The following is a 14,383-nucleotide window of genomic DNA, read 5'->3' on the forward strand; positions in this document are numbered from 1 at the left end:
AAAGGCGGGGTCCGAGCGAGCGAGCGAGCGAGCGAGCAGGCGAGCAGGCGGGGGCGGAGCGGGCTCTGCGGCGAGGGGCGGGGACAGCGGTGGCCACGCCCTCAGCACCGCCCACCGCTCTCGGGTTTGCAGGCTGGCTCCCCAGACCCGGAGCGCCGCGGCTGTCTGCTGGGCTCGCGAGCCGCGGACCAGCTCCGGTCGCCCCGCGCTGTCCCTCTCCCCGCGCCGCCCGGCCCGCCGCCTCGAGCGCCCTCAGCCCCTCAAGCCAGATGATGAACTTCCTGAGGCGCCGGCTGTCGGACAGCAGCTTCATCGCCAACCTGCCCAATGGCTACATGACTGACCTTCAGCGCCCGGAGCCGCAGCAGCCCCCTCCCGCCGCCCCCGGCCCCGGTGCGGCTTCGGCGTCGGCGGCCACCTCGGCCGCCTCGCCCGGCCCCGAGCGCAGGCCGCCGCCCGCCCAGGCGCCCGCGCCGCAGCCCGCGCCGCAGCCCGCGCCGACGCCGTCGGTGGGCAGCAGCTTCTTCAGCTCGCTGTCGCAAGCGGTGAAGCAGACGGCCGCCTCCGCCGGCCTGGTGGACGCGCCCGCGCCGGCCGCTGCCAGGAAGGCCAAGGTGCTGCTGGTGGTCGACGAGCCGCACACCGACTGGTAGGCCCCTGCGGGGTCCGCCGGGGGCAGGGTGTGAAGACGGACCCTCGAGGTCACCCGGGAGAACACCCGGGGCGAGCAGGTGGCCATGCGTGGGAGGGCCGAGGGCAGGCTCCGACCTCCCGGAGACCCCGGTCCTGAGGTGAAGGACTCGGTGGCCTCCAGGCTGGTGGCAGAGCGAGCTACTTCATTACGCGCCCATGGGGCTTAAGGAATAGTGATAAGTCAGTCGACCACGCGCCAGGAGAAGGCCACACACAACCAAGAACGTTTGGCCAGCAGAAATTGGCCTTGGTGGTGGTGGTGGGGACGACCACGAAGTTGGGAGGGAAGGGAAGGGGGAAACGGATCTGGGAAGAGTTGGGGGAGGTAGGGGGAGGTGTACAATCTCCCCAAAGAACTAATAAAAACCAAAAACAAAACACACGAAAAGAAATACTTATATGGGGGGGGGGTGCAGACTTAACAGTTCAAACACATACAAGCTCAGGTGAAAATGGCCCCAGATGGCCATGAAAATAAAGGCCACCAAAAAAGAGTCTAGTCTTCAAGGCCTGGAGTGGATATTAGTATTTAAGTATTTTATTATAGAGTGATGGCGATTTTTATTTATTTTTTATTTATTTTTAAAACCTGTACCTTTGAAAACCACTGTCTTGTATTGACAGCGGGGTGGGTTAGATCACAGATGTGCAACTGACATCTGTTTAAAAATAGTGAGATTATTGTATATGTTCAGCAGGGAGGGGATGTATGTTTTTTAAATTTTGTTTTGCTCTCTCTCTCTCTCTCTCTCTCTCTCTCTCTCTCTCTCTCTCTCTGTGTGTGTGTGTGTGTGTGTGTGTGTGTAAATGATGGTGGCTTTTTTCAGCTGAATGATGAAGACCTTCGTAAAATATTACAGGTTGTTAAAGGGCACAAATAAAATGATCGGCCTTAGTGCAGTAAAGGGGAAACTTCAAGAATGCTTTTCTTTTTCTTTTTAAAGAGATATAGGGTGTTTTTATAACTTAGAGTGGGGAGGATTGGGGAAGGTGTTAGGTTTAGTTGCGAAATTCATGGATGAGGTTCATTGAAGACTAATTAATTAAGAGTTTAAGAGTGGTTCCTTTGATGTAGCAGGAAGCTGCTGGTGGATGGTGGGCTGACTGGTGGGTCTGGAGACATGAAAAGGGCAGGAATCTGAGGTGTTTTTTCTTTAGGAATGCGAGGAAGGGTTTTATCTGTTTTGCTTCTCTAAGGGTTTGGGGTTGATTGGTGCCTGGACCTGAGGGTTTCTGGCCAAGGGGAAGACGCAGGAACCCCAGAGCTGTTTATTTCTCTTTTACCTGCTTCACTGTTTTCCTTTCTCAGCCATTCCTTCACCGAGAGACTTGGGGGGGGGGGTGCCGGTGGAAGGGAGATGTCAACCTGGAGATGTGTGTCCTGCTGGCTGCGGTTACCATGTGGGAATCATTTGCTTTGGGTGATTTGTGTGGTTGGCCTTTCTTTTTCACGATAGCAGAGTAGAAAAGACCTGTGTCAGGAAATAACAAGGTACCATCAAGAGGGTACTGGGGAAAGTATGACAATAGTGCCACTGGCAGTCTCCTAGAAGAATTACTCTCAGATCAAATCAACAAGTGTTTATTCAGGAGGAAGGGAAGGTAACTAAGCTCGATTTAAGCACTCGTTGTATGTCAGACTCTCTAGTAAGGACTCTGAATGTGATGTTCCATTGGGTTTTCACCACAAAGCTGAGGCTTAGAAAAGGTAAGTGGTGAGCTTACAGCCATACAGTTTACAAATGGTCCACTAACATATTGACGTTAGGACTGCTTAGCTTCACTGCTGCCATCCCACTGTATTGCCTCAGTATTAGAACATTACTATGATCAATAGTAATAATACACTTCCTTTTAAGGGTTAGACAATGTTGGGGGCCTTTTGGAAAACTCACACTCATTTGGGTGGCATGAGACAGTTAACAAAGGAATCTAGAGTTATTGGTTAAGGCTATTTCAGGAATTAGTGAGATCTAGTTATTATTATCTTAGTTACTGGTGAACACATAAAAAATGAAGCATGAAGAAACGCTAGGAAACAGGAAGGAATGAGACTGACATTGATGTTTCACTTTTCTGTGCAAGAATCTGATTCTTGTGACCTTTGTCCTGGTCTCTTACTCTACTGAAGCTATTTGTTTGGCTCTAATTGCTAGTTAGATACCCACAGCTAGGTAGATCAATGTTCGCATGTGTATGCCCAGGCTCACCGTGAGTCTGTTTAGTTGGAAATGAGAGGTTTGAGATTTGAAATTCTCCTTAGATGGGATTATTTTCTAGGAAGAGTGCCTGGTATAAACCAGAGACTCTGCTTTGCCCTAGAGACTAGACTTCTGATGGAAGTAATAGGATTCATTTTCCTGTGAGCTGACTCTCAACTGCTTTATGTTTTTCTCCGAAGTAATAACATTGATTTATTAAAACTCCTAGGCCCAGTTTGAGTCTGGGACTTGATTGTAGTTCTGTGCATCTGTGATTTTTGTAGTTAATAACAATTACCAAAATTTTGTCATCCTTTAACATGCCTGAATTTGTTTAAAACACAAATATTGTGCTAATATCACAGTTAAATATTGATGAGTGGTTTTACTGAAAGGTCTCTGTGAATTACGGAGCAGGTGGCTGCTCATGACAACTACAGTAGCTTACGGGGGTGCTTTTTGCCCCATAGGCTAATTTAAATAATTTGTCTCACAGTTTAAGCTACCTAGACAGAATTGAGTAAGGAGGTGTTATATATACCCAATGCCATTTTTATGGTGCTTGAGTAGGAAGAATGTAGTATCCCAGTAGAACTTAAGACTATTGGTCCCATCTGAATTAAGAATACTAACATAAAGAAGTTTTTAACAAGCATCTAAATAATTTTAGCTTTGAAACAAGGCTTAAAATAGGTAGCTTCTCTGAGTACTATATTGAATAGATAGGGAGAGAGTGGATAGCCTTGTCTGGTTCCTGATTTTAGTGGAATGGCTTTGAGTTTCTCTTCATTTAATTTGATGTTGCTTGTTGGATTGCTGTATATTGGCACCTAGCTGTCTTTTGGGAACCTGTTCCCCATGCTGGATTACCTTGCCCTGCCTTCATGCTGGGGGGGGATGGGGAGGGTTAGTCCTACCTCAGATTGATGTGCCATGCTTTGTTCAAGCCCATAGGAGGCCTGCCCCTTTCTGAATGGGGCTAAGGAGGAGTGGATTGGGAGGGGGGTAGATGGGAGTCTGGGGAGGGAACTGGAGAGAAGAGGGAGGGGAAACTGTGCTGGGTACGTAAAATAAATGAAAAAAATGTGAATTAAATAAAAAAATTGGTAGCTTCTCAGATCATCATTAATATACAAAAGATTCCTTTGAATTTCTTATCAGTGTAATTGTGGGCAGTGTAGTTTGGAGCTCTGACTTCTGACTTGGAGGGTGCTTCTTTCTTTTTCTTGAAATTCCAATGTAGCCTGAGAACTTTAGATTAATTGCACACTAAAAGTTTGTTGAAAAATATGTGTGTGCCTCTAAAAATGAAATCAAGTTCATGATATACTATTTAATTATATTTGATTTTGTATTGTCCCCAATACATGTCTTTTTTTTTAAGGTTCGTAGCTAAATTTGAAATGCAAATAAGATTGTACTTTAATGATCTTTATCATAGAGCAGGTGACCATTTGGCACATCACTGCCTCTTCTATTATATTCTCACTGGTGAAGAGGTTAAGTTTTCTACCAGATTTTCTCTTGCCTCCATGCAAGGAAGCAACTATGTCTCCAGTCACCAAGTAAGTTTTTCGTAATGGCATATTTTAGCATTTGAGTTGAAAATCAGTATGGCACAGGCACTCTTGATCATCTAGAATACAATGATCCCCACAGATAGGATAAGTCAACAGATGTTTATTAAGCATCTTTATATGATACTAAGAGAAATGATAATCTCTGTCCTCTAAGAGCTTACTGTCCAGCTGAGCAGATAAGATAAATATACTTTTTTGGTTTTTTTGAGACAGGGTTTCTCTGTGTAGTTTTGTGCCTTTCCTGGATCTCGCTCTGTAGACCAGGCTGGCCTCGAACGCACAGAGATCCTCCTGGCTCTGCCTCCCGAGTGCTGGGATTAAAGGCGTGCGCCACCACCGCCTGGCAAATATACATTTTTTTAAAAGCTTGCTAAAATCTGCTTCTTGTGTTCAAAAGTATGGTTCTTGGATCAACATCATTGGCATCAACTGGAAGAATTTGGATAACAAAATCTCAGGTCCCACTTTCCACGCACTGAAATGTACTTTGCATTTGAACAAGATCCTCATAATCAAGTTTGAGACTCACTGAACTGAAGGGATAGGTGACTAGTACCTTTAGTGTGGCAACATGACAACTACTATCATTTATTGGGCAATTACTATGTTCAAGATGTTATACTAAGCTCTAGAAATCTCATTTGCTCTTTGTGATCACAGTGTGATTTAAAAGAATGAGAGATGGAGCTGGGCCGTGGCTCACACCTGTCATCTCAGCACCCAAGAGGCTGAGGCAAGATGATTGTGTTGAGTTCAAGCCAATGAGACTTCATGGAAAGAAAGAAAGGAAAAAAGGAAGGAGGAACAAACAGACTATAGTGGGAATGAAAGGAAGGAATGAGACTTGAACTGAGCTTCAAAGAAACTGGACTTAAGAGAAGCAGGTTTACCTTAGTTCATTAGCAAAATAAAAACAGTGGCAAAAAGGGAGGCCACAAAGAGATTGGATTGATGTGTTATACAGACTTTTCATTTTTATATTAAAAAATTTTATGTGCATTAGTGTTTTGCCATGAGTTTCCTGTCCCCAGGACTGGAGTTACAGTTGCAATCTCCATGTGGGTGCTGGGAGTTGAGCCTGGGTCCTCTGGAAGAGCAGTTAGTGCTCTTAACCACTGAGCCATCTTTCCGGCCCCCAGACTTTCCATTTTTAATGGCTAGCTTTTCAGCATTTCATTAAGAATAGGGGCCGGGCAGTGGTGGCGCACGCCTTTAATCCCAGCACTCGGGAGGCAGAGCCAGGCGGATCTCTGTGAGTTCGAGGCCAGCCTGGTCTACAGAGTGAGTTCCAGGAAAGGCGCAAAGCTACACAGAGAAACCTTGTCTCGAAAAACCAAAAATAAATAAATAAATAAATAAATAAATAAATAAATAAATAAATAAATAAATAAAAATAAAGAATAGGGGAATAAAAGATAGGAAGTCTGTTTAGACCTGTGTTTGTGAGTGGCTCTAGGGAAATATTGGATTGGAACTCGGGAGGCGAGGAATTCAAAGGAGGTTTAGGGTTTATTTCTGACAGATATTATGTTTTCTATTCCTAATTAGTAGGAACATAAAGTTTCCATAGAATTTCCTTGTTTATAGCAACAATACTTTACACTTTAAACTTCTAGGACATTATAGCTACAATATGGTCATCTGGGATAATTATGAAGAGGAAAATTTTGGTTTGAAGAAGGTAAGTGACTTCCTCAAGGTTATTAGGCCAGTAACTGACATACCAGAACCAGAATTTGTCATTTCAGCCTCTAACCTTCTTATCCTTCATTTCTATTCTCATTTCTCTCAACTCTTGGTAGAGGCTTTTGGTCTTATAATTATAGCACTTAAACATGAAGGAAACTAAGTAATCATCTAGCCTAGAGAAATGAAACTGTCTGTTGAAGGTCAGATAAAGGGCTGGAGAGATGGCTCAGCAGTTAACAGCACCTGCTGCTCTTCCAGAGGACCAGAGTTCAGATCCCAGCACCTACATCAGGTGGCCCACAACCAGCTCTAATGCTATCTCCAGAGGATCCAATGCCCTCTTCTGGCCTCCACAGGCATGCCACCCATCCCCTCCATAAATAAAATAAACCTTAAAAAAGAAGTCAACAGCAAAATGGGGAATAGAAAAAAAAAAAACAAAACAGAAAAACAGACCCCATTTTTTTTCTTTTAAGGAAATCCTCCAATTTAGACTCTTTTCTTCTTAAAAATACTTTTTTTGGCATTTACTTTTCGTGTGTGAGAGAGAGGGACAGAGACAAATTGTGGGAGTCAGTTCTTGCCTTCTACTATGTGTACCCTGGGGACTGGACTCAGGTTGTTAGGCTTGGTGGCAATTGTCTTAACCTGCTGAGCTATCTCACCTCCCTGAAAAATATTTTTTGTGTCTCCTTCAATTCTTTTATTTTTATATTTATTTATGTGTGTATGTATATACCATATTTGTGTGTGCCCAAGGAGGACAGAAGAGGACATCAGATTCTTTGAATCTGGAGTTACAGGCTTTTGTGAGCTGCCTGATGTCAGTGCAGGGAACTGACCTTGGGTCCTCTGCAAGAGCAGGAAGTGCTCTTAATAGCTGAACCATCTCTCCAGCCCCCTTTATCTCTTTCTTTTAAAGAGTCATTGAGGAGTTGTTATGAGCACTTGAGCAAATCATATAATAGCCAGGGCAGAAATCAATACTGTTAGTGGGTTATTGATACTTCAAAATAGGCCATTCTAAAATTATTGAAAGATACTCTTGAAGACCTAGTCATAAAAATCCAAAAAATCTGCTAATATTCTTAGGACCTGTGCTATAATGATGACCTTCTTTTCAGAAACCCTTTCCTAGCTTACTGTTTTTGTCTATTCAAGATTTGTTACTGACTTTCTGTACTCAAATTCAATTCTGTAGCAGCATTAGCCTTTTAAAATATTGTGCTAAAATATCTTGCTAGTTAAACAGGAAGAGTTCCAGAAGTGTTTACTTTTTTCTCACATGTACAAAACAATTTTAACTGGAATATGGTTCATTGCAGTGAGCATATAACACAAACCAAGTGCTGGGAATACAGGATGAACGGGGCACTCAAATCTATTGGGATCTTCCAGCACATGAGGAAAGGACAAGCATTGAAACAACTTTTTAGTATATTGTGATAATTAGTATGCATGAGATGCTACAGCAGCACAGGGCTACATTATTGGGATGAGCATATTGTGAGGAAATGCTGCATAAAAATGTACACCATGCATTCTTAGGGAACACTTTGCATCTTTGGACTTTGATTTTCTAAAATCTGTCAACTATGAGAATTGTAACACATTCTGTAAGACCCTTTCCATTGCTACATCATATCTGTGGTGTGGTTTTTACTTATTTTCTCTCAGACTTTAGCCATGTAACTTTTCTGTGTTGGTAATACCTGCAAATCTTTGTCAATAAATGCTTAAACATTCCTTTGAATGAAAAAAACCCCACACTTTTGAGTATGCTGTGTTTAGTACCTACTTACAGTTTCTCAATCACATGGTTTCCTAGGAGAAAAAGCCAACCCCCTAACATTTGTTGGTGTGTTTCCTCCTTAAGGATAGGGCTTTTTAGCTAAATTCTCTCCACCCAGTAGACCAAAGACTTTTTGTATACATGTTAAATTGTTGTTGAACAGGATTTATTTCTTGATTCCTATCATGTGTTCTGCACTTCAGTTTCAACACATCCATATTCCTTTTCACATTGTATCTTTGCAATGATCCTGAGCAGTAGATAGAATATCCATTTAACAGATAAACAGACTCAGAAGAACAGTTGGTTGCCCCAGATTAGCTAGCTTATACTAAAGACCCTTACACTGAAGAGTCGAGATCTGAACTAGATTAGATGCAAAATTACCACATTTTCCATCACAAGTTTGTTTTGTTTTTTGAGACAGAGCCTCCACTCTGTTGCTTGGGCTGGCCTAGAACTCATAGCAGTCCTTCTGCTTCAGTCTCCTGAGTTCTAGGATTACAGATGAGAACTACCATACCCAACTTAAATATTTTTCATGTATAAAGATGGTTTCTTTTGCAATAACACACTTTAATAATAAAAAATTCATTTTAAGTAGTAACTACACACTATTTTTGATATGACTGTATTTACAAAAAGCTGGTATACACAGGATCATGCCTACTGTGTGGAGTGAAGACATGTTTGAAGATGGTGGTCTCAGGTTGGAGGGTTCTCTATCTCCATGTGTTTCACAGCATTGTCACCATGTGTGAATCTCTATAAATACTATAAGTGAAGTCTTCTACATGCACACAGTGGGTTGCATTGTATTTCTTTGTTCTTCTCATATAGTTGCTATTAAGAACCAAAAGGCTATAATACTATCACTTTAGAGGACATGATGATCTAGAAGACATTCCATACAGCTTCAGTACAACAGGAAGAAGTAGCTAAGAACAGGTCAAGTTAACTATGGAGAGAATAAAGTGAATAAATAACACAGATCTCCAATCTCTACGAATGCTATGTGTTTAAGAATAGGAGGGCATACCCAACTTTGGTATTTTTGTCTTGACAAGAGCCATTTGAGAAATTTAACCATCATACAGATTGTTATAAAGTAAATTAATATTATATTCAGTATCCTTTTTTCTCCCTTCATCAGCTTGAGGCAGTGTGAAGATACAGGACAAAAGACCAGAGCTCTGACTCCACTATTGGCTTTATCAGAATTACATAATCTCTTCACCTTTTCCTTATTTGACAACTTTTCAGTATGGGCCTACTGTTGCACAATTTCTAAGTGGTCTTATAATAAAAACCTGGAGCCAGATTTTAGGGTAATTGCTGAAAGATCAGAGAGACAAAGGAACAAGCCACTAGAGAAACTTCTCACCATTACCGAATCCTCAGGCCAAATGGAAGGTGAGATCCTATCTCCACAAATCCTCAGACTGCAAACCTCTGAGTCCTTAGCTGAAAGCTCCCAGTTCCTGTTTCCTCACACCTTATATGCCTTTCTCCACCCAGCCATTTCACTTCCTTCCTAGTGCTGGGATTAATGGTATGTGTGTAGCATGAATCTTAAAGAGTCTTTATTAATAAAACAAACCCGGAGCCAGGTATTGGGGTGAACTGGAAGATTAGAGAACCAGAACAAGCCACAGCTAACCTCACCTTGATAGTTTCTCAGCTGATCTTGTTTCCTCAGACTGGAAGCTTCTGTGTCCTCATCCCAGTGGCTCTCAGCTGAACTGCTGCTCGAAAGCCTGAAGCTTAACCAGCTAAAAGCTTAACCAGCCAAATGCTTCTAGTTTCTGGTCCTCACGCCTTATATACCTTTCTGCTTTCTACCACCACTCCCTGGGATTAAAGGCTCGCTTTCTGGGATTAAAGGTCACCATGCCTGGCTGTTTCCAATGTGGCCTTGAACTCACAGAGATCCAGAGGGATTTCTACCTCTGGAGTGCTAGGATTAAAGGTGTGAGTGCCACCATTTTCTAGCCTTTGTATCTAGTGGCTGTTCTGTCTCTGACACCAGATAAGTTTATTAGGGTGCACAATATTTTGGGGAACACAATACCACCACATGTGTGTGCTTCCCAAATACTGGTAGCAAAGGCATGAGATCTCAAGTACTGGGATTAAAGATGTGTGCCACCACTGCCTGGCTGTTTCTCTCCTAGACTGAATCAATCTCATGTAGTCCAGGGTGGCTTTGAACTCACAGATCCAGACAGATCTTTACCTCCCGAGTGCTAGGATTAAAGGTCACCATGCCTGGCCTCTATGTTTAATCTAGCGGCTGGCTCTGTCCTCTGATCTTCAGGCAAGCTTTATTTGATACACAATATATCACCCAGTCTACTATATGCCAGACACTGTTCTGGGTTCTGAAATAAAACAGACAAAATTAGTCTCTGTATCTGAAAGATTGACACAACAATGTATATATTTCAAAACGCTGTTGTGAGAAATAAATGAAGTCCTAAAAAAGCATTTTGTAAAAGATGAAGAGCCCTACAAAGCAAGTTCCAGGACAGCCAGAGCTGTTACACAGAAAAACCCTGTCTCAATAAATAAATAAAAAATAAAATAAAAGATGGAGCCACCTATGCTATTGCTTCATATATTCCTGTTTTCAGTTGTAAGTATCCAACTTGTTTGGGTACCCACCCCCATTTATATATGTGTGTATAGTTATGCCTATATACATGTTCACATGTGTACATGTACGTGTACCTATATATGTGTGGTAGATGCCCATATAGGTTTATGCGTGCGCGCGCATGCGCGCGCGCGCGTGTGTGTGTGTGTGTGTGTGTGCATGCGTGCATGCGTGCGTGTGTGTGTGTGTGTGTGTATGTATGTGTGTGTGTGTGTGTGTGCATGTGCGCATGTGTTGGCTGTCTCACCCTATGACTCTCTACCCTGTTTTTTGAGACAGGGTCTCTCACCGAACCTGGAATGCTCAGATTTCACCAAGACTGTCTGGCCAGGGAGCTCCAGGTCCACCTGATTTCCCTTCCTAGTGCTGCTGGGTTTACAAGAAGCAGGATTGCTTGAACTTAGGAATTTGAGGCCAGCCTGGGCAACACAGCAAGACTTCAGCTACGAAAAATTTCTTAGCGTTAGTGGTTTTGTTGAAGGTATGGTCTTTCTGGGTAGCCCAGGTTGGGTTTGACTCACTATTGTAGTTCAGGCAGGTCTCAAATGCGTGGTTCTCCTGCCTCAGCCTCTGCATACTGAGATGATAGGTGTGTGCCACTGAACCTGACTAGCTTTTTAAATTTTATTTATTTATTTATTTATTGTGTGTGTGTATGTATATATATGTCTGTGTATGTGCTCATGTAGTGATGCATTTGTGGAAATTAGAGAATAATTTCCTGCTATGGTATTGGTTGCTGGAGACTGAACTCCAGTAAATCACACTTGAAACAAGAGTTGTTTTTACCCAATGAACCATTTCACTGGCTCAGCTGTCTATTTATTTATTATTTTAAGAAAGAAGTATTACTCATTTGATTCGGTTGTCTTTAACATGTTAGGGACAGGACTACATAAATTTGTATTTTAATAACATAAATGCTAAGATAGCTTCCATTTCACTTGTGACTAATGAAGACCAGGGGTTAAGAGGGAAAAGAGGGGAGAAGTACACAGATGTATTTAAGAGATATTGCTCATATTCTTTCCCTTATCCACTCCATTGTTCATATTGCTTTCGAAGTATTTATGAGCAAACCAAATAAAAGCATCCTCAGATCTTGTAATTTACCTCCTTCTCTATGTTCCTCTCCACCACACTGCTTATTATGTTTACTTTCTTACTTTATAACACAGCTGCGGCATATCTTTTCAGACTCCTTTGGATGCTCTCTTGGTCACTTTTACCATTCTTTGGATCATCTTCTCCCTGCACTTTTGCTGGCCTTGAAGGATTCTATGATGTTATTGTTCAGTTGCCTTTGTTTGGAATGTTCTTGGTTTGTGTCTTTCTTAATATTTATTTTCCTTATTTTGTTCTCAGAGGATGAAAGTACTACTAATTTAAAGTCCTATCCCCTTTCTGTAGACTTTTTTGTTTTAATTAAAAAAAAAACTCAAGCCGGGCGGTGGTGGTGCACGCCTTTAATCCCAGCACTTGGGAGGCAGAGCCAGGCGGATCTCTGTGAGTTCGAGGCCAGCCTGGGCTACCAAGTGAGTTCCAGGAGAGGCGCAAAGCTACACAGAGAAACCCTGTCTCGAAAAACCAAAAAAAAAACAAAAAAAACAAAAAAAACCCCTCTGTTTATACTCTCATTTTCTACTGATTGCTTCTTATTGGTTATAAAGAAACAAGGGGAAAAACATTCTTTGCCCTTTAATCAACTTTTTTGGAAGTGAGACTCTCTTGTTTCTAATTTCTTATTCCTTAATCATTCTTCTCAGACAGATACTGGCTATCTGCTTTCTCTGTAATACTGAAATTTGTTCTTGCTCAGGTACTGAGCTGCTAAAACCTAATGAGAGTGCCATTCACTGATGTTTGCCAGTGTTTATCTTCCTTTCAACAGTCCCTGGCGCTGAACACTGCTCTCTTTGTTGTCTTCTTGAAATTTCTTTGCTTTTTTCATTAGATGGAGTTGTTCCTTGGGGTACTATTTTCTGGTCACTTTCTTTTTCCATTGGTATTTTCACTGGCCCATCTATTCTCAAGATGTCACTTCATAAATGCAATCAGTTTCTCCCCTCCTTTTTAACCTTTTACCAGAAACTTGTTCTAACCTTCATTGGTTCAGTGTGCTGCTTGACATTTCTATATAGGTGGTTAAAGGCAGCTCAAGGTCATTTGGTCCAATATTGAATTTCTTTTTTTCTCTCTATCTCAGTTTTTCTCATATTCTGTTTCATTTAGAGATACACAATGTCACAGTTTTCTCTTGCTGTGATGAGACAATCTGATAAAGGCAACTTATAAAAGAGATTGTGGGACTGGAGAGATGGCTCAGCAGTTAAGAGCACTGGCTGTTCTTCCAGAGGTCCTGAGTTCAGTTCCCAGCAACCATGTGGTGACTCACAACCATCTGTAATGAGGTCTGGTGCCCTCTTCTGGCCTGCAGGCATACATGCTGACAGAACTCTGTATACATAATCAATCAATCAATCAATCAATCAATCAATCTTTAAAAAATAAAATAAAAAATTAAAAGAGATTGTTTTAGTGTTAGAGACCATGATGGTGGAGCAAAGACACATGGCAGGAATAGCTAAGAGCTCATATCTTTGTTATTTTTGTTTGTTTTGAGATAGGGTCTCCCTATGTAGTCCTGGAACTCACTATGTAGTTGACCTTTAACTCACAGAGATCCTCTTGCTTCTGCTTCCTAAATGCTGGCATTAAAGGTATGCACCACTATACCTGCTCATATCTTGATCCACAGGCAGGAGGCAAAAAGACATACTGAGAATAGTGCAGGTCTTTTCAACCCTCAAAGCCTGATCCTCCAGCAAGGCCATATCTCTTAGTCCTTCCCAAAGAGTTCCACCAACTGGGGCCAAGATTTCAAACATATGAGCCTATGGGAGCCATTCTCATTCAAACCATTACAACAATGATTACTTACTTCAAGGCTTCCTTAACTTTCATGTAGAACTTCTGCAAGTCTCTTCATGATTTCTACTTAATAACTTGAAGAGCTATTTGAATGGAAATTTGACATTTTTAGTCCTTTGCTCAAAGCTTTTAGTAGCTTCTTATATCCTATAGGTAAAGTTCATGGTCCTCCTGTGATTTGTCGTCTTTGTTCCCCAGCCTCCTTCTAATCATTTCCAAAACTTCATTTTTTAGTAATTCTAAAATGTTTGCAAATCTGTACAGAGATTGTAACATTCCTTCTTATTTTTGCTTAGCTGTTAACTCCTGTTGTAATTGCCTTTGCTCTTCTTTCATTTTGTATCTTGATCAAATTCACATTTTCGTTTTGAGATTGAGACAGTATCTGCTTTTCTAAACACACTTTTCTAATTACCTAGATTGTGTGGGGCATTGGGCATCTTCACATCCTCTTTCAGGACTGTGGATCTCTTTCTCACTCTCTTTTTTTCCCCCCACATTTTATTTATTTAGTGTGTATGTATGCTGTAGTTTACTTGTAGAAGTCAGAGGACAACTGCTAGATTGGTTCTCCCCTTCTATCATTTAGGTTCTAAGGATCAAATTCAGGTTGTCAGCATTGGTGGCAGATGCCTTTGTAGCAGGCTTTCTTGGACCACCAGCCCAAAATCATGACATGGAGACTTATTAGTAATTATGAATAGTCGGCCTTAGCTTAGGCTTGTTTCTAGCTAACTTTTTTCTTTTTTAACTTAACCCATTTCTATTAATCTGCGTGCTGCCCCAAGGCTTGTTTACCTCATCTATGTATTGTTCATCCTGCTTTCCTGCTTCCTCCATG

At 41.9% G+C, this 14,383-nt stretch overlaps 1 protein-coding gene across 1 annotated transcript in view; it reads left to right on the plus strand.

Moving 5' to 3' along the window:
- Positions 1-269: 269 nt before the first annotated feature.
- Positions 270-14,383, plus strand: part of Syn2 (synapsin II) — a 154,942-nt gene continuing 140,828 nt past the window's right edge. The window contains exon 1 of the mRNA XM_059258400.1: positions 270-649. Coding sequence (XP_059114383.1) covers positions 270-649 — 380 coding nt within the window. The remainder of the gene's footprint in view (positions 650-14,383) is intronic.

Source organism: Peromyscus eremicus, chromosome 3, assembly GCF_949786415.1.
Source record: "Peromyscus eremicus chromosome 3, PerEre_H2_v1, whole genome shotgun sequence".
Lineage (NCBI taxonomy): Eukaryota > Metazoa > Chordata > Mammalia > Rodentia > Cricetidae > Peromyscus > Peromyscus eremicus.